General features: G+C 36.5%; 1 protein-coding gene across 13 annotated transcripts in view; it reads right to left on the reverse strand.

Moving 5' to 3' along the window:
- NCOA1 (nuclear receptor coactivator 1) overlaps positions 1–18,568 on the reverse strand; it is a 208,772-nt gene that overhangs the window by 25,500 nt on the left and 164,704 nt on the right. For all 13 annotated transcript variants that reach the window (XM_070450884.1, XM_070450916.1, XM_070450905.1 and 10 more), the window contains 5 exons: positions 11,524–11,641; positions 10,093–10,261; positions 8,787–9,101; positions 2,791–2,892; positions 460–862 (listed from right to left, as the gene is read on the reverse strand). In XM_070450884.1, the coding sequence (XP_070306985.1) occupies positions 460–862; positions 2,791–2,892; positions 8,787–9,101; positions 10,093–10,261; positions 11,524–11,641 (1,107 nt within the window). The remainder of the gene's footprint in view (positions 1–459; positions 863–2,790; positions 2,893–8,786; positions 9,102–10,092; positions 10,262–11,523; positions 11,642–18,568) is intronic.

Below are 18,568 nucleotides of genomic sequence, written 5' to 3' on the forward strand. Positions count from 1 at the left end.
AGCCCCAGTCCTAACCTCTAGGCCACCAGGGAACTCCCTCAGCATCTTTCCTCTTCAGCACTGCCTCAATGTCAGTGAACTGAAAACACATGTGGAGAGAGAGACCTGAGTCTGATGTGGTACAGTCCTCCTTTCATATCCCTGGGGGATTGGTTCCAGGGCCCTCATAGATACCAAAATCCATGGACACTCAAGTACCTTAGATAAAATGGGGAAACAGAACCCATGCACATTCCTCCATAAATCATCTCTAGATCACTTTTGATACCTAATACAGTGTAAATGCTATGTAAATATGATGTAAGTAGTTCCCAGGGTGCAGGGAGTTCAAGTTTTGCTTTGAGGAGCTTTCTGGAATTTTTTTTTTGGTGGGGGTGGTTGAATCCACAGATAGAAATCCGTGGCTACCGAAGGCCAACTGTATGTACAAAAACAACATAAAGGTGTAAATCCTAATACCTGATCCTGGGTACTGGAAGACGTTCTGCTGCATCTGAGGATTGATTCCAGTGCCAAACTGCCCGCCCATGTTTCCTGTCATGCCTCTGTTCACCATGCTGTTGCGGTTGGCCAAGGGCGCCTCGGGATTTGCTGCCAGTTGTGAAAAAGGGCTGGTAGAGGCAGGTGGGGTTCCTGGATTTGTACCATAGTTTGGTGGGTAGGGGAATTGCTGCGGAGCACCCTGAGGAAGACGGGGGTTCCCCATTTGAACTGGCAGTCCAGATGAGGGAGGGAGGTTGTTCCCAAAGCTTTGTTGCCTCATGAGCATGGCTCTTTGCTGCTGTATTAGCTGCCTCTGTCGGTGCTGTTGACTATACAACTCCCGCTGGCGCTGTGCCAACATCTGGGCATTCAGGGGTGGCTAAAGAAGAGAGAAAAAAAAAATCTTCCCTTATTAATATTATTATTATTACCCCTTACCTTGGAAAGCTTACAGGATAAAGCCTACTAGCTTGGAGCAACAGAATTGCAGCAATTATCAGTGTACAAGGCAAACTAAAACAGAAAAGGAAGAAAACCTCTTAAATAACATCCACAGGACAGAAAATGAATTAAGTACATTTTACATATTAAAGTCAAACAGGACTGAGAAAAGTCAATGAAAACATATATTGATTAGTACTATAATATAGGCCATCATGAAAACCATAAAGGAGAGAAAATGTGCTTGATGATTTCTATCTTATCTGGCATTAGGTTACTAGGGGACTTCTTTTCATTTCCACAAAATTCACCACATTTCTAGTATGGAGAATATTAGTTTTCTCTTTTCTCATGGAGATAATTTATTCCACTTAAGTGAATAAAATGTGATTATAGGTGATTTCAATTTTCTTCATTATACTTTTATGTATTTTCCAAATTATCCATAATGAATGTACATTATCTTTACAATTAGACAAACCTACAAATACCATTAGAAAAGGAAGAATCAGAAATCTAGGATCCAAGGCCAAACAAATGATCACTTAAAAAGAAAATCATTAATTAGAAACAAAATAATACACAGAAATAAATGAACCCTGGTATTTTATAGCAATGTTGTAGTATGAGACTGCTCCAGGCATTAGAGTAAGTATTTTAATAGCTATAATATTATGAATGATGAAAGAAGTGGTAAAATTAGTTTGAAGTCTCCTTTTGGGCTAACTTGCAAAGCAACATGGCACATCAACAAAGCCTTCCTCAGAAAATGTCCATTCAGGTCGAGGAGCTATTAAAGCATACAGCTTCATAAAAATGAAACTTGCCAACCAGAAGTAGCCCAATATGGAAGAAACTGACACATGACTTCTTAACAGAAGTTGTCTTTATGTGAATTCCAACAGTGGGGTCTTGTTTCCTTATAACCGATTTCCCCTTGCATGAACTAACCACTGAGACTTTTAAGGCAGAGAAACCCAAGTCTGGATCCATGGAGACGCCAATATCTGCTGCTTAACAGGAGCTTCTATCAATATTTATCCTTTTGGTTAGTATTTGCCCTCAATCCAACGAGGTCCATTTTATGGAGAAAAGTTTGTCTGAATCCTTTCTAAAATACCTCATCTCCCCAATTTTTGCGTTCTTGGTTGGGGGGAAAAAAAAGTGGTTGAGGGGATTCCCTGGTGGTCCAGTGGCTGGGACTAAGTGTTTTCACTACTGTGGGCCCAAGTTCAATCCCTGGAGAACTAAGATATCACAAGCCACATGGTGCGGCCAAAAAAAAAAAAAATAATAATAAGTGGTTGAAGCAAAAATATTAGTTGAAGCAAAAATATTAAAGTATGTGCAGAAGTAAGGATGAAAGACTGTATCACACTTAGAAGGCTACCTGGTTCTTTTTATGTTTACTTTCAATGGCTATGAGCTCACACACAGGATTGTTAGAACAAAAATTGGAAAATGCTGATGCTCAGACTGAACAGAGAACACAAGGCAGTTAAGATAACTAAGCAATGTGACTGGGTTTTGATCAGGTTTCAGGTACTGTGCACACAGTTTCATATCCTTGGCTTCTTATTACTGATACTATTCAGGACAGCAATAAGAGTTTTCTACTTAGTCACCTGATACCTAATAGCAATGACAACAATAACAATAAAATGAAACAAAGAACCCTCAGCTTTAGATCAAATATCAGTAGGGGGTATCACAAGCTGATTATAAATTCATTCTAAAAGAAAGCTACAGTACAAACATCATTAAGAGATGAGTTCACAGACCATTTCAAAAACACCTAAGTCAACACTCTAAGAAACACAACTTGGGTTAGAGAAGTACTAACAATGCCTGGTTTTCTCACATTACCTGAGGTGTAATTTGCTGCTGCATGCCTGATCTCATATTGATGCCAACAGGAGCATTTGCTGCAAATTGGTTCAAGATAGCTTGCCGATTTTGGTGTATCAACTAGAGAAAAATAGAACAATGAGATAAACTGCTACACACAAACATATAGCATGGCCCTTTAGAGAAACATAAACTTTTTATTGATTATTAAGAGGTTTTAGTATTGCAGGTTTAGTAAGATTATTTCTCACATTTATTTGCCAAAAGGTGGCAATTCCTAACATTTATCAAATACTTTCTGCCTACAGAACTCTAAATATGGCAGAGCATTTAAAAGTAGAATACACACACAACACAAATATATACAAGTACGTACATGTATGTACATGCACACATGCCTATATGCATATATTACAGGTGCATGTATTCTATTTTTATGCTCTGCCATATTTAGTGTTCTGCAGTGTTATATACATATATATGCACACAAATATGTTTATCATGCTTTCTTTTTGTAATTTTAAAAACTCTTTATCTTGTATTGGGGTATAGTCAATTTTTGGGGGGGCTCCAAAATCACTGCAGATGGTGACTGCAGTCATGAAATTAAAAGACGCTTGCTCCTTGGAAGAAAAGCTATGACCAACCTAGACAGCATAGTAAAAAGCAGAGACATTACTTTACCAAAAAAGGTCCATCTAGTCAAAGCTATGGTTTTTCCAGTAGTCAAGTATGGATGTGAGAGAGCTGGACTTATACAGAAAACTGAGCACCGAAGAATTGATGCTTTTGAACTGTGGTGTTGGAGAAGACTCTTGAGAGTCCCTTGGACTGCAAGGAGATCCAAACAGTCCATCCTAAAGGAAATCAGTCCTGAATATTCATTGGTAGGACTGATGCTGAAGCTGAAACTCCAATACTTTGGTCACCTGATGTGAAGAACCGACTCATTGGAAAAGACCCTTATGCTGGCAAAGATTGAAGGCGGGAGGAGAAGGGGACAACAGAGGATGTGATGGTTGCATGGCATCACCAACACGGTGGACATGAGTTTGAGTAGGCTCCGGGAGTTGGTGATGGACAAGAAAGCCTGGCGTGCTGCAGTCCACGGGGTTGCAAAGAGTTGGACATGACTGAGTGACCAAACTGAATTGATAGTCAATTAACAATGCTGTGATAGTTTTACGTGAATAGTAAAGGGATTCAGCCATACCAATATATCCCCCAAACTCCCCTCACATCCAGGCTGCCACATAACAAGTTCCATGTGCTATACACTAGGTCCTTGTTGGTTATCTATTTTATATCATGGTTTAAAAACTCATTAATATTTAATTATTTCAGACACATGCAATAATGGAGAAAAAAGAAACATCAGCCTTGGTCTTAAAGGGTTGTGAGTAAAAAAAGTACATATACATAGGGAACACTCTGTAAAGGTCTGGAAGATGAATGGAAAAGTTGAGGTACTTCTGACTTGGAGGGCACCTGTCTGATGGGCACGTATTTGGGAAAAATCCAATGTGATTTCATTAGCTGCAGAGAATTATGTAAGAAACAAATGGTCTGAGAAAATGGACTATTTATTTAACTAGAAGAAGTAATTATACTTTAGACCAGCATTTCCCAAATTGGTGTTCTAAAGAACATTGTTCTGCAGGATATTAATAGATGTGCCAGGAAAATAGCATGCTGTGCTGTATTAAGCATTGGAAATAATGGGTTACACAAGGTGAAACAGATTTCTTTAGTGTAGTAATTCTATGAGCCTTCAATTGGCTAAAGCACATTGTGGAGCTCCAAGAAGGGGATAAACTATGCAATTCATTTATCGTGAACCTTTTTTCTGACATATAGCCATTTATTATTATTTCCTAGAACAATCTTCTATGGTACACTAGTTTGAAAGATACTGTCTATATCAGGCTCAGGATTCCATATCAGAGGTATGCCTTAACTTTAGCAGGTAACAAAACAAGCATCCTTAGAAAGGGTATTTCCTGATAAACAATCTACTGCTTCAAGGATTACTTGCTCAATAATGTGATATGAATAAACTGGTTAGGGAGATAATAGTAACAATAATATCAACCTCGTTTTGTGTTGAAATAGTACTTTATGATTTATAAATTTCTTATAAAATAGTCAACCTATCAATATATTTTAATATCTTCATATTTAATACATTTAATAAATTTTAATATACTATTTATAAACTAGAAAGTCTCTCAAAGTTTTATAAGAGAATCCAAAGAGTTGTGAATAGTGATTAAATCTCTCATCTCTAACAAGCTTAATTCTTAACTCTAGTTTCATTCATTTTTTGACTCCAATTAGATTAGAAAACAAAATGACTTGGAGGGAGAAGCCCGATATAATATAAATATTACAATTATAACTTTCAGGCACTGTGGAATAGGATAAAACATCCAGAATCACGTCAAAAATAAAGATAACCAATATTATGGCTGCAAAAGTCAAAGAGGCTCTTAAAAGTATGAAAATCTACATACTTCTTAAACTCAAACTTATGTCAGATCTTGGACATAAGTTTAAATTAACCATTAGTTTTACAAAGATTTGTCAAAAAACTTGGTAAATGCAAGATACTAAATAAAGTTTGAAGCCTACAAAAGTGAGTAAATTTCTATTTTCTGGGAATTCTCTGTTGAGTGGCAGAGGTCAATACAGAACAGTGCAATGCACAAGTTATAGCCTGAATATATAGAGAGATGTACAGCAGCATGGGGCAGCAACTAACTTAGCCTAGGACATGAAGGCAGGGACCAAGAGCATGAGTGAGCTCAATGGGACCCTGAAAGATGAGAATGCCAGGTGGCAAAGAGGGTAGTAAACTCAAGGCAGAAGGAACAGCAAGTCTAAAAACAGAAGACACAGAATGAAAACAGGTGAAGAAAAGTAACACTGCCAGGAATGTGGGAGTTGGGATTTCAAACTGACAGCTTTATATATTCTTTGCATTGTGAGATAATGTGAAAATGAAATGGTTGGGGATGGAGGAAAAAGGAGAAGTAACAAATATGAAAAAACAACCTTAGAAAAATAAATCAAAATCCTATAAAATAAATAGGCAATTTTTAGAAGTAGAAGAAATTGTTCTAAAAGCAGCAATCTACGAGCACTTTCTGTTAAAGAAAAATGATCTATTCCTACCTTCAGAAATACTCTTATTTCCACCCCCACCCCCCGACTATCTGTGTGTACAACCTAACTCTGTGTACAACAATTTCACTCTGATCTGCCTCTTCTTTCTGATTACTAAAATTTTACCCATTTTCCAGCAACTTCCTCCAAAGAAGTTCTCCTAAAAGGATCACCATGTCCTTAATCTCCTCTGAAATCTCAATTTTTGTTAGTTAAGGAGTTGGGAGGAGAGAGGTTGATAATCATTAGAGCTGGTAACACAAATTCAAAAGCCTGTAAGGGTCTCGCTGACAGGCTTGTTGCATTACTAAAGGAGATGTATGTGGGGCTTGTGGCCACTGAAAAGCACAAACCCAGCCTATGAGTATAAATGCACACATGTGCATGCACACACACGCAATTCAGGCTTGCTCTCACTTTGTCTGAATGGAGTTTTTTTCCATTGCCTCAGTAAGAAGTCCTCCTACAGTAAACCTAAAAGATGATTATCTTGTCAAGAGGTTCTCAACCGGGTTCTGCCTCATAAAGGAGAGCTGGCAATACATGAAGACATTTTCAGTTATCACAACTTGGGGAGGGGCTGCTCTTAGTATCTCGTGGGTACAGGCAAGGGATGCTGCTAAATATCCCCCAGAGCACCAGAAGCACCCCCTTAACAAGAATTATCCAGTTTCAAAACACTAACAGTGATGAGGCTGAGAATCCTGATTCAGTCACCATGTAAATTATTGCCAAAACAAAGATTTCCTTAAGGAAGCTTATTCTTTTATCAAGCAGTTTTTATTGCCACAAAGTTTTGCTTCTCATCTAGAATTAAAACAAAAACAAAAACAAAAAACCTCTTTCAGAACCACAGTTGGTTTAATCTGCAGATGCGGAACCTGAAGATACAGAGGGCTGACTAAGTTTTGAATACCCCAGGGACGATAAGCTCTGAAAACTGCCTCTATCTCTTTATTCTTTGCATTTATCTCAGAACCTGGTACAGTTATCATAAACATGTTCTGTGAAAAATTAAATACAGGGGAGCTAGTAAGTATTTCTTATTCTTATGCTGTCTAATGATGATTGACAAGTTGTAACAAGAAGCAGTTTATTTTAAAATAATGTTCAGAACATATTATTAATACTATACCCTCGCTTTGTTTCTCTTTTTTTCCTTCTCTTCCCTTAATTTCCCTTTGTGTCTTTTACTTCACACTAGCATTTAAAAATTACTCCTTATTAGTCTACCATTAAAAGCTTTTCACTTTATGCCATCTCTTCCTCCCTTTCATCATCTTCCTCTTTTTAAGTGGCATGGAAGCACATTTTACATTACTTGTTATATTTATTGGATATAAATTCATAATAATAGTGAGTATTTACTAAATGGGACTACATTAAATTAAATGTGCACTATTTATTTAAACACCATCCTTGTAGAGAAGGGGGACAAAAAGAAGCATATGTAGAAAAATATGGGAAACCTACTGAAAATGTGTTCATTTCTCCAGTACCCCTCGACTCCCCCATTCTGCAGCACAAAATTAGTGCAACTCACGTTTTCATCAAAATTCCACTGTAACTCAAAAAGCAATATGGCTGGAAGTCTCCTGGCCCCTACATGGGAGTGTAATTTTTATAGATATTAAACAAAAATCTCTAAAAAATTAAATTTGCCTTTATATATTCTTTTAATATATCAAGAACTCTGTTAAGAGCTTTATATCCAAGCTCTACTTGGATATAATGGCTATTAAAGCCATTAATAGATGGCTCAGAGATAAAGAATCCATCTGCTGCCTGTGATGCAGGGGACGTGAGTTCGACCCTTGGGTTGGGAAAGATACCCTGGAGGAGGAAATGGCAACCCACTCCAGTATTCTTGCCTGGAAAATCCCAAGGACAGAGGAGCCTGGTGGGCTATGATCCATGGGGTCGCAAAAGAGTGGGACATGACTTAGAAAATAAACAACATCTATTAATGTTATCTCATTTAATCCACAAACCAGCTAAGAGATAAAGGAATTAGATTCTTTTTAAAGAGAAGTCATAGGCTTTAATAGGGTAAATAATTTTACTACTGACCCACCTCACGTAAGGTTAGAACTAGGACTTGAAATCAAGGCTAACTCTATCATGCTGCCTAATAAATTTACCTACCTCCTTCTTCCTCTTCCTTCCTCTATTAGTAAGGCTCCAGAGACCTTTTTTAAATGCTTTTTTAAAAATCCAAAGCAAAACAGACATATGGATAAAGAAATACAAAACAGTAATAACAACAGAAGCAACAACCTACATTCCTGGTCCCATTTCCCAGAGGATAGTTTTAACCATTTGGGTTTCTAGTTCTTAATGATTATCCCTATAACTGCTGCTTAAACAGTCTTAAATATTTATGTCATTACACCTGCATATTATTTGTCATGAGAGAAAATATTTACCAGCAGTCTCTCTTGATGCTCTACTTTAGAAATTAAGCTGTGCTTCAATTTTATTAATTTAATAATTATACGGGATGTTCATCCTAAATATTTTTTATCTCAAAAAATGTAAGTAAATTGCTTTTAAACTCTTGGTGTTAAAGGACTTTGTTATGAGCCAGCAGTCTTTAATTGAATGAGTCTCCCTTATTCTTATCAGAGCAGACTAAGGATGACTTTTTGTGTCATAAAGGGTCTGGGAGTGGACTTAACACCTTTAGTGCACTGGGTTGGCCAAAAAGTTCATTTGAGTTTTTCTATAACATCCCATGGAAAACCCACACCAACCTTTTGGTCAGTCCAATAGCATTTGGGCTGTCTTGTTACATAGAGCTACTAGCACATACCTTTAAAAAGGATCACCTGTTGAACAAGGGTACTCACCTGCTGCTGTCCTTGCAATCGTTGTTGAAGTTGAAGTCTAAGCTGGTTGGGCGCAGCTGGAGGTCTGTTTAGTGTCTGCCTTGGCTGCATGCCCATGCCAGGTGAAAAAGCACCTCGAGGAGGTGTTACTTGAACAGGCATAGTCCCCAGTGAAGGTTTTTGCCTGACCATGCCCTGGAAAGGACTAGAGAGATTGGCAGTAGGCGAAGGAGAAGAATAAGGCTGGGAATAAAGGTTGGGTCTTTCTTCCATCATCAACGGTGGTGTTGCTTGCTGTGGTGGAAATCTCTCTGATAATACATCTAATCCACCTCCCTGTTGGAAAATAAGCCAGAACATTTTACAAATACATTTCTGCCAATGAATGACATGCTTCTCTATACAATTTTGGATATGAGATCATATAAAGAACTCCAGAGGTTTGCTATTAATACTTAAAGGAATCACTTATGAAAGTTGCTTCTGAAATGGAGTAATAGATTAACTGGGATGTTTAAAACCTCAGTAAAGAGATGAAAATATGGTTAAAATGAAGACCCTAAATCAATGAAATAGAGCTAAATAGTTTGAAAAGAACCTCACTGCAAAGCCTAATAATCAACAAATGTTAAATTTAATAGATTATCATGAGAAGTAGATTCCTAAAGGAGAGATTAATTTTTCTATGTCAAATATAAAATTCATGCTTTTATCTTGTTTGAAAAAAAAAAACTCATAGCTGACCTAACAGAATGCCATAGAGCTATGGCTTTCAAACTTTTTGATTGTTACTTATTGAAATAAATACAATTTAAATTGTGACCTACTGTTTGTTTATGTAACTGCAGAGTTTCATAAAACATAAAACATGAAACTTTCCCTTTTTTTGCATTCTGACAGTCTTTAGTCTACATTATTCTATCCATTTAAAAAAAAAGCTGGTCAAGATGCACTAAATTGATTTTTTAACTCCAGTCTCAAAAATACTAACCTGGAAGTTGGAATGTCATAGGCTGAAGTCTAGCATGAATGAAGGATAAATTAAGTCCTAAAATAAGAAGTAATAATATAAAATCTGGATTCTATTCTAGGGAGAGCTTCTAAGATTATGTTCCATAGTAAAAGGCTACAACTCGGTAATTATTATGACAGGCTTTTTGTTTAAAAAGCCCATTATTTAACTATTATATATTTGGATAACTTTCACAAGGGTAAATTATAAAATAGCTACCATACAGTGAGAGTCATATGGAAAAGTCTAGCTTAAAAATAACTTTCTAGCTTTTTAGGGCTGCATCATCTAAAAAGTGCCAACTATAGTAAATACCTGAACAAGTTTGTCAATTCCCAAAGCTCTGTCTAGTTCAGCTAGCTCAGTTTCATCTTTTCCACTGAGGAAGGATACCAGCTGTTCAAGAAGGGCCTTCTCATCATTTCTTCCTTCGACTGTTGTTGGTGGACAGAGAAGTTCATCTAATTGTGAACTAATACACTGGCTGATGAATCAAAAGATAAGAAAGATAAAGACTGATATAGCAAATAAGTATTCAACCTTAAGAATACAAATATACATACACATATATGCAAATCTAGTTCTAGGAAATTGCCAAGATTTTTTTAAAACCAATTCTTATGCAATGAAATTTTCTATACTTAATGTGCAGAAATTTATGAACATTCAGTATGCAGCTTGAATATATTTTTCATTATTTTGTCAATCACTGAACTTTGTTCCCCCATTCTTCATGTTAGCTTACAGAAATACCCTGAAAAATTAACCAAACATAGTTAAGAGAAGATAATTTTTAACACAAGTAGAAAATAAAAATCAACCAAAAACTAAAAAAAAAAACATTTAATCCAAATCAAAATTTATACCATTGTTTATATTCTATATGTGCAATTAATTATTGATAATTGAACCATAATGAAAACAGTACATATTATATATACTACTTAACTTTCAAAGATGATCAAATCATGCTGGTAACATGACAAAAGAAATCAAACTAGAAAAATGCTCAGTGTTAACCAACGCTCAGTGTTAACCAACAAACTGTTGATTACATGTAGGAAATACAAAGTCTAATCCAATTGCTATCAATTGATGCATAAAACTTAAAGATATATAGAAAATTACACTAGTACTAATACTACCTCTATAAGGATTCTTCTTTGGAGAAGGTAAATGAGACTAGAGGTCATAATTAAGGCTTCACACTCAATGCTACCTAGTCATCCTTTGGTTGCTATATATGAGATGCACTATATGTGTTGAAATAGAGCTACCTGTGTGGATTAAGAAATCAAATTCTACTCAAGTGGGGATACTAAGCAGATGCAGAAAGTATCTTCTCTTCTTATGCATTCTTGCTCCAAACGAAGAGAAAAGCTGGACAAAATAATTATACAACTAAGAACTCAAGAGCAATAGAGTTGTTATGCTGAGGCCAATTCACCTACCAGTCCCCGAAATTTTATGGCAATCAATCAAAGCAAAGTAAGAGATGAAAAATAAAGCTGCATACTATATCAATCTCTTGGTAATTAAAATATACACTAGTCTTGCAGTCACACAGTAAATAAACGTTTGATTTGGTGTCCTCCCCCATCCTTTTCTTTTCATTAAACCTTCACCTTATATTAATATCTACAAAACAAAACACCAACACAAACTGGAATCTAGTTTGGGAAAAGCAGTTCTTTGCTGTAGAAGATGGTATCTGTTACTTGATAATATACAAAATGTACTACTCACTCTTCTGGCTTATTCTGATTTACAGCTGTCACTGTATTATTTGCCCATGGAATCTGATCACCAGTTCCTGGTTGTCCAAACTGGTTATCAATTGCTTCTAATTCCAGTTCAGGTAATCCTGGTTAAAGAAGGAAAGGTAAGAAGTCAGGATATATTAAAACAGAAGATAAGATGATAATATTTTTCAGAAGTAATATATTATATAGTAGAGTGAGATTTCCCCTATAAAATACTACTTCAATGTTACAAAGGTCACTTATCAGAAACTTATACTATCTAGAATGTGACCACATAATAACAAGTAAATGGGAAAGTGAGAAAAGTTCTTTGAGTCAAAGAGAATCTGGACTTCCCTGGTTGTCCAGTGGCTAAGACTCCGTGCTCCCAATGTGGGGAGCCCAGGTTCGATCCCTGGTTGAGGAACTAGATCCCACATGCCACAACTAAGACCCAGCACAACCAAATAAATAAATAAGTCAATAAAATAAATACAAAGGAAATGTGATGTTAAAGGTTTTTATACATTACCATAAGAGAATCACTTAGAACTCCTTCAGAAATTACTGATTTTAAAGATAATCATAACAATTTCCATTAACTGCTTTTTCAGTCTATACCCTATTACAATATGCTATAAGTAGGGACAGTGCTACTGTCATGAAATGTCTGAGAGATGCAAGTAAAAGACAAAATATGTTCTATAAAAGGCAGAATCAGAAGCTAAAGTGCACTGCAAACTGGGGCCATTTAGTAAATGGACAAAACTCTACAGTGGTTAACTGAGAATATAGCTATACAATAATGGTATGATAACTGTTGTCTATAATGATGACAAATGAAAAAAAGAGGTTGAATTATGCTTTAGGTGTAGTGGTAAAGTATTCGCCTGCCAATATAAGAGACACAGGAGATGCAGGTTTGATCCCTGGGGCGGGAAGATCTTCTGGAGTAGAAATGACAACCCACTCTAGTATTCTTGCCTGGAGAATGCCATGGACAGAAGGGCCTGGTGGGCTACAGTCCCTGCAGTTGCGGAGAGTCGGGCACAATTGAGCAGAGCACTACAGTACAATGGAAGGTGGTAGGATGCACAATTTTTTTTGAAGGCTTTGATTATTTCTGTACTACTTATATTAGGGAAAAAAGTATAAAGAACCTAAATTCCAGAAATTTACTGATTAATGGATTATGGTACAGATATTTATAACATGCTGATAAATGAAAAAGGAAAAAAGTATAATCCAAGACATTATGTTCATGATGAGTCTATTCTTATAACAGAATATTATAAAATTTCTATATATTAATCGAAAAAATCTGGTAAGCTATATATTCTTGGTAGGTTTTAGATTGTGAGACTAAGGATTACTTTATTTTCTTTTAGTGTTTCTGATGGCTATTTGTAATCTTGAAAAGGAATAAAATTTACATGTTGAAACCCTAACCTCTAGTATGTCAGAATGTCATTATATTTGGGGACAAGGCTTTGAGTGAAATAAGAGCTGTCAGGGTGGCTCCACTTCAAACACTTCAATATAACTGGTGTTATAAGAAGAGGTGATTAGGACACAGATGGCGCAGAGAGATGACCATGAGGACACAGCAAGAAGGAAGCCATCTGCAAGCTAGTGAGAGAGGCAGCAGAAGACAGCAAGCCTACTGACCCTCCTCAACCTGAACTTTCGGCCTTCAGCTTCTGAGGAAATAAATGTCTATTGTTTAAGTCACTGGTCTGTGGTATTTTATTATTATGGCAGCCCTAGTAAACTAACAAAAACTAAAAATGCCTTAGTGGCTTAAGAAAATATACAATTAGGTAGAATTCCTCATTTTAATGAATGGAGATAAATAGATTTAAGGATGCCCCTCAAACTTTTTTAATGCTGCATACTGATCATTATTAACTGCATAAAACATGTTAGGCTCACTTAATCTAACTTGACTACATATTGAAATATACTCAATATTTAGTATGAATGAAATATAGGAGTGCACATAAAAGCACATTCACTTCTAAATACAAAAAATTATAGCTTGCAATTAAACTTGTCTTCTTTAGCATGACAAATGATATAGAAATCAAATTCTGTATGATTTGGGGGGGGGGGGGAAGCAAAAAAACACCAAACAACAACAATAAAAGGTGAAGGGAAAGTAGTCACTTAATTCTTCTCATTATTTCAATCAGAAAGTTGGTCAGAGAAGATTATCTCAAGTTGTCCCTTTGCTCTGCTCCATACAATAATTCCTGTCTTATTCCATTTTAGAAACCTAACATAAACAAAATCAAATTTAAAAGTCAAAGAAAATTTACATGGCTGTCTATCATCAAGACTTAGTATCACAGAATAGCTTATTTGACTCAGTAACAGGACATAGTATCTCACAGCAGTCTTGATGGGAAAAAAGGTTAAGAAAACAAGTTGGATAAAATATTTTCAAAATAAAGTAAGATTATTGTGCTAAATTTGGTGACTAGGGGAAAAAACCCAATCAATCACTGATTTAATTAAAAGTTTTGTTTGCATAGGCTATATACTTAAAAGAAGCTGGTTTTTATTCTAAAAGTCACTTTAACATTTTAGGAGTTCCTTTAGAAACTGACTTCTTTAAAAAAAAAAACTCGATTTGCTGGAATGTTTTACAAAATACACAATTTATCTCTCTTTATCCAGGGAATAAACCTACTACTTTTGGTCATGTTTGTGTCTCTGCTACAAACATGAGTAAGTATGTATATATGTTACACAAGATAGGCACAGGGATTTTTAAAGGGACACACTACTGTGTTTACTAGTCTCTGCTGGAGAGAGGCAGCTGACATCGGGGTAGAAAAAAGCTATTAGGGACTCCTGATCAAGCTGTTAATTTTTTAAATAATCTGTGCAAAGGGCTCAGCATTATATTTTCTCCATTTTAAATATGGTTAAAAGAAAATCTTATATCCCCATTAGCCACAGTGATTTCATGTAAAAAAAAAAAAAAAACTGAATAACCCAGTAGATAACAGGTCACAAAAAAGCACTGAAAAGTGATCATCCTAATTTCACAATAAAAGAAATACATATTAAAACTACACTGAGATACTTAAAAAACTCATCAGATTGGCAAAGATGAGAAAGTGCATAATTCATGATTAGAAAGGATGTGTAGAAAGAAGAACATTATCACAGTGTAAACGGCATAAGAAAGGCCATTTGGCAAAATCCATCTATGCTTTGACCCAGCAATTCCATTCAGAATTTACAGTTCAGATATACTCTTAGATTTGGTCAACCATCTGTACTATGTAAGATTATTAATTATAGTCCCACAGTAGCAAAACATGCCTACCAATAGTCACAACGCACTAAACACAACCTCAAAAACAGGGAACTAAAAATAAATTTCTAAACATACTGAAAATGTTTTATGTGAAACATTTATCTTTAGAGTTATGCAACACTCAGTATATCACAGATTAATAAAATTTTAAAAATAATCACCTCAGAATGTGTATGTTCACAGAACAAAAAAATGAGCAGGAGGTCATTCATTTACTTCAGTAGTGTTGCCAGTGTTCAAATATTTTTGGAATTCTAGAACTGTCTTCTCTAGTATACAAGCCCTTCAAGAAAATACTTCTAATTATATCTAACTTTGATTCTGATTTTTTAAAAGTATTATTCTTTTTGGATCAACAAATTTGGCTCCAAATTATCTCACAAAACTTCAAAAGTCAAATCCACCTTTAAAATATAGGAATTTGAAGACGGACAAAAAGACATGGCAGAGGTTTTGAAGGTACTGGTAAGAGAGGACATTATATATGTTTTGATCAAGATCTTCCTAAATTCTTTTAATGTGCTCTACATTTCTAACAAAATTATTTAAGTCACGTGGTCACACTGCCGCGTTTGTGTGTGCCTATAAACAATGTGTTTTGAAACCAGGCAAGCTGAAATTTAAATCCCAGTTCTGTGTACGCTAACTGGATAACTTTGGGCAAGTTTTTGTCTGTGTGTGTGTTTTCTTTCTTTGGACCTTAGTTTTCTTGTACATAAGTAGATCTACAGAAAATTTTTGGTTCAATGTGACAGATTTACCATCTCTATTTTATTCTACACCCAAAGTTTTCATGGAAATAAAGGAAATTAAAAGTGGACAATAAATCTACAGCTGAAGGAGAGGTAAAAGAAGTAACATGGCAGCTGACTAGAACAATGAAAACAAAACAGAATGAAAAATAAAACTGATGGAGAAGTTCACCTAAACTAAAAAACTTACATTAGGACAAAAGTGGAGATTTTCCAAAAGAGGGAGTTTACTCAGAGGGACACCAGAACAACTTCAGGCTCAGCGGTCATTTGAGCAAGTAAAGGAACAGGCCATGGGTGATTGCCGGGATAATTAAAGGACAACTGAACAGCTGTCACCAGGCCCTACTCTGAGTGCAGCTGACTCTGGCGTCTGCCCATGGGATTAAAGTGGTGAGGACATGACTCAGTGTGGGAGTTCTGCCCAGGGAATCTCCCAAAGTGGGTGCGAGGGCTGCCACGAGGGATTTCCCTCTCACCAGCCCCCACTCCTTCACCACAACAACTGAGCATCAGGGCTTCTATAATCAGAAGGTACATTCACTGCCAGAGCAAAAGGGCCTCTCACTTTAGCTGAAGAGTCACTCTAGCTACCACGGTGTTTCATTCTAGGTCTTTTTCAGTCCGTATACATGCACAGACAGCCCTGGTTCACCAAAACATTCAAGAAAAGTCAACAGCAGGGAGGAAAGATGGCAAATTTAACAAAGAAACAAACTTTGAAGAAAAAAGGATTGTTATAGAAAATGGACAAACCCTAAAGGATGCCAAATTTATCAATACAGATTTAAAAGTCTATCATATATAAAAGGCAACAGACTTCTATGAAAAAAATTTCCACACACATGATTGCTACAATTTAAAGAACTCAACAGATTGACTGAGGAGCAGAATGGATATGGTTGAAGATTCAGTTTTGATCTGGAAAATCTAGCACAGAGACTCTCTCAGAATACAGTGCAAATGGGCAAGGGCAAGGAGAGTGTGACAGAAAAGATAAGTGACATGGCAGATAGATCCAGGAGTTTTAATAAGTGGTGAATAGTTCAACTGTCCTATGAGAGAGCTTTGGGCACAAAGTTAAGATGTGGAATCAGCCATTTGATAATAGAGCCTGGCTCGGGTGAAAGGTAGTGGTGGACGGTGCAGAAGCTAGAGGTGGCAGAGACTATTCTCTTCCCTTTATGAGTTATTATATTGTTGTCCTCTTCTTTTTTCTTTCTCCAGTTCTTTGTCCTCTTTTCCTTTTTCTTCCCCTTGTTTCTTTCTTGTTTGTATGGAAACAAGTTCTGCAGCGATCACCCTCTCTTCATTTACCTCATTACACCTCTCTATTTCTGGTTTTCAGCAACACTACAGCATAAGGTTTAACAGATTCTGGCCTCAGTTCAGTCAGTTCAGTCGCTCAGTCTGAACCGACTGACAATCTACTCAGTTCAGTTCAGTTGCTCAGTCTTGTCTTACCCTGCAACCCCATGGACTGCAGCACGCCAGGCTTTCCTGTCCATCACAACTTCCCAGAGCTTACTCAAACTCATGTCCATCAAGTCGGTGATGCCATCCAACCATCTCATCCTCTGTTGTCCCCTTCTCCTCCTGCCTTCAATCTTTCCCAGCATCAGGGTCTTTTCCAATGAGTCAGTTCTTCACATCAGGTGGCCAAAGTATTGGAGCTTCAGCTTCAGCTTCAGTCCTTCAGATGAATATTCAGGACTGATTTCCTTTAGGATGGACTGGTTGGATCTCCTCGCAGTCCAAGAGACTCTCAAGGGTCTTCTCCAATACCACAGTTCAAAAGCATCAATTCTTCAGAGCTCAGCTTTCTTTATAGTCCAATTCTCACATCCGTATATGACTACTGGAAAAACCATAGCTTTGACTAGACAGACCTTTGTTGGCAAAGTAATGTCTCTGCCTTTTAATATGCTATTTAGGTTTGTCATAGCTTTTCTTCCAAGGAGCAAGCATCTGGCCTATTTACAAACTTTTCTAGGTGGTGCTAGTGGTAAAGAATCTGCCCAACAATGCAGGAGAGGCAAGAGACGCAGGTTCAATCCCTGGGTTGAGAAGATCCCCTAGAGGAGAAAATGACAACCTACTCCAGTATCTTGCCCAGAAAATCCCATAGACAGAGGAGCCTGGTGGGCCACAGTCCTTGGGGTCTCAAAGAGTTGGACATGACTGACTGACTGAGCACATGTACATAAAGCTGTATTCAGGGAAGGAAATCTCAAGAGAGAAAAAAGAGCTATTTGAGTCAAGAGGGATTATGAATGAAAAACATTCCACTTTCAGAGACTGGAGAGCAAGAAGACACTTTCTATTTTTATTAACTTTAATTTTCATCAAATTAACACATATACAGAACTTTAAAAGTCAGAACCAAAAGGTCTATGAATAAGAGTAGTTTTCTGTCTTGCCCCTTCTGACCCTTTGATTACTCCCCTTTCAACAGAGACAACCATTCACAACTTTGTTTTCTTTGGCATCAGCCTCATTATTTCTAAAATATCTCTATTTTAAGTTTCTGACGCCCCATCATGATGGATGGAGTTTCAGTTCTCTCACATCTACCACTCTTACTACCTCCTATGCTCCCAATTCCCTAACAGAGATCACTGCTTTTTTTTTTTTTAATAAAATGTTAATATTTAGATTCTTCAGTTCAGTTTAGATTCTTAGGACTATGCAAATATTACTTACTGCTAAGTCATATTGTGTACAAACATCCCTCCTTATATCATGCTTTCATTTTTCTTAACAATTAGTTTATTTTTTTCATTTTCCTTCTTTTCTAGGAGACTTTTTCAGATGCTTCAACATTTTTGACATAAATCTATCAATAACCTTTTCTATAAACTCAGAGAGAGATTTCATTTCTTCCCTGGAGGCTGTCTTTTCAGAAGACTTGGGCCTGCTACTCCAATTTACATGTGTTGTTCTCTAATCTGGCTGATCACCTATCATTC

This window comes from Odocoileus virginianus, chromosome 2, assembly GCF_023699985.2.
Source record: "Odocoileus virginianus isolate 20LAN1187 ecotype Illinois chromosome 2, Ovbor_1.2, whole genome shotgun sequence".
Classification (NCBI taxonomy): Eukaryota; Metazoa; Chordata; class Mammalia; order Artiodactyla; family Cervidae; genus Odocoileus; species Odocoileus virginianus.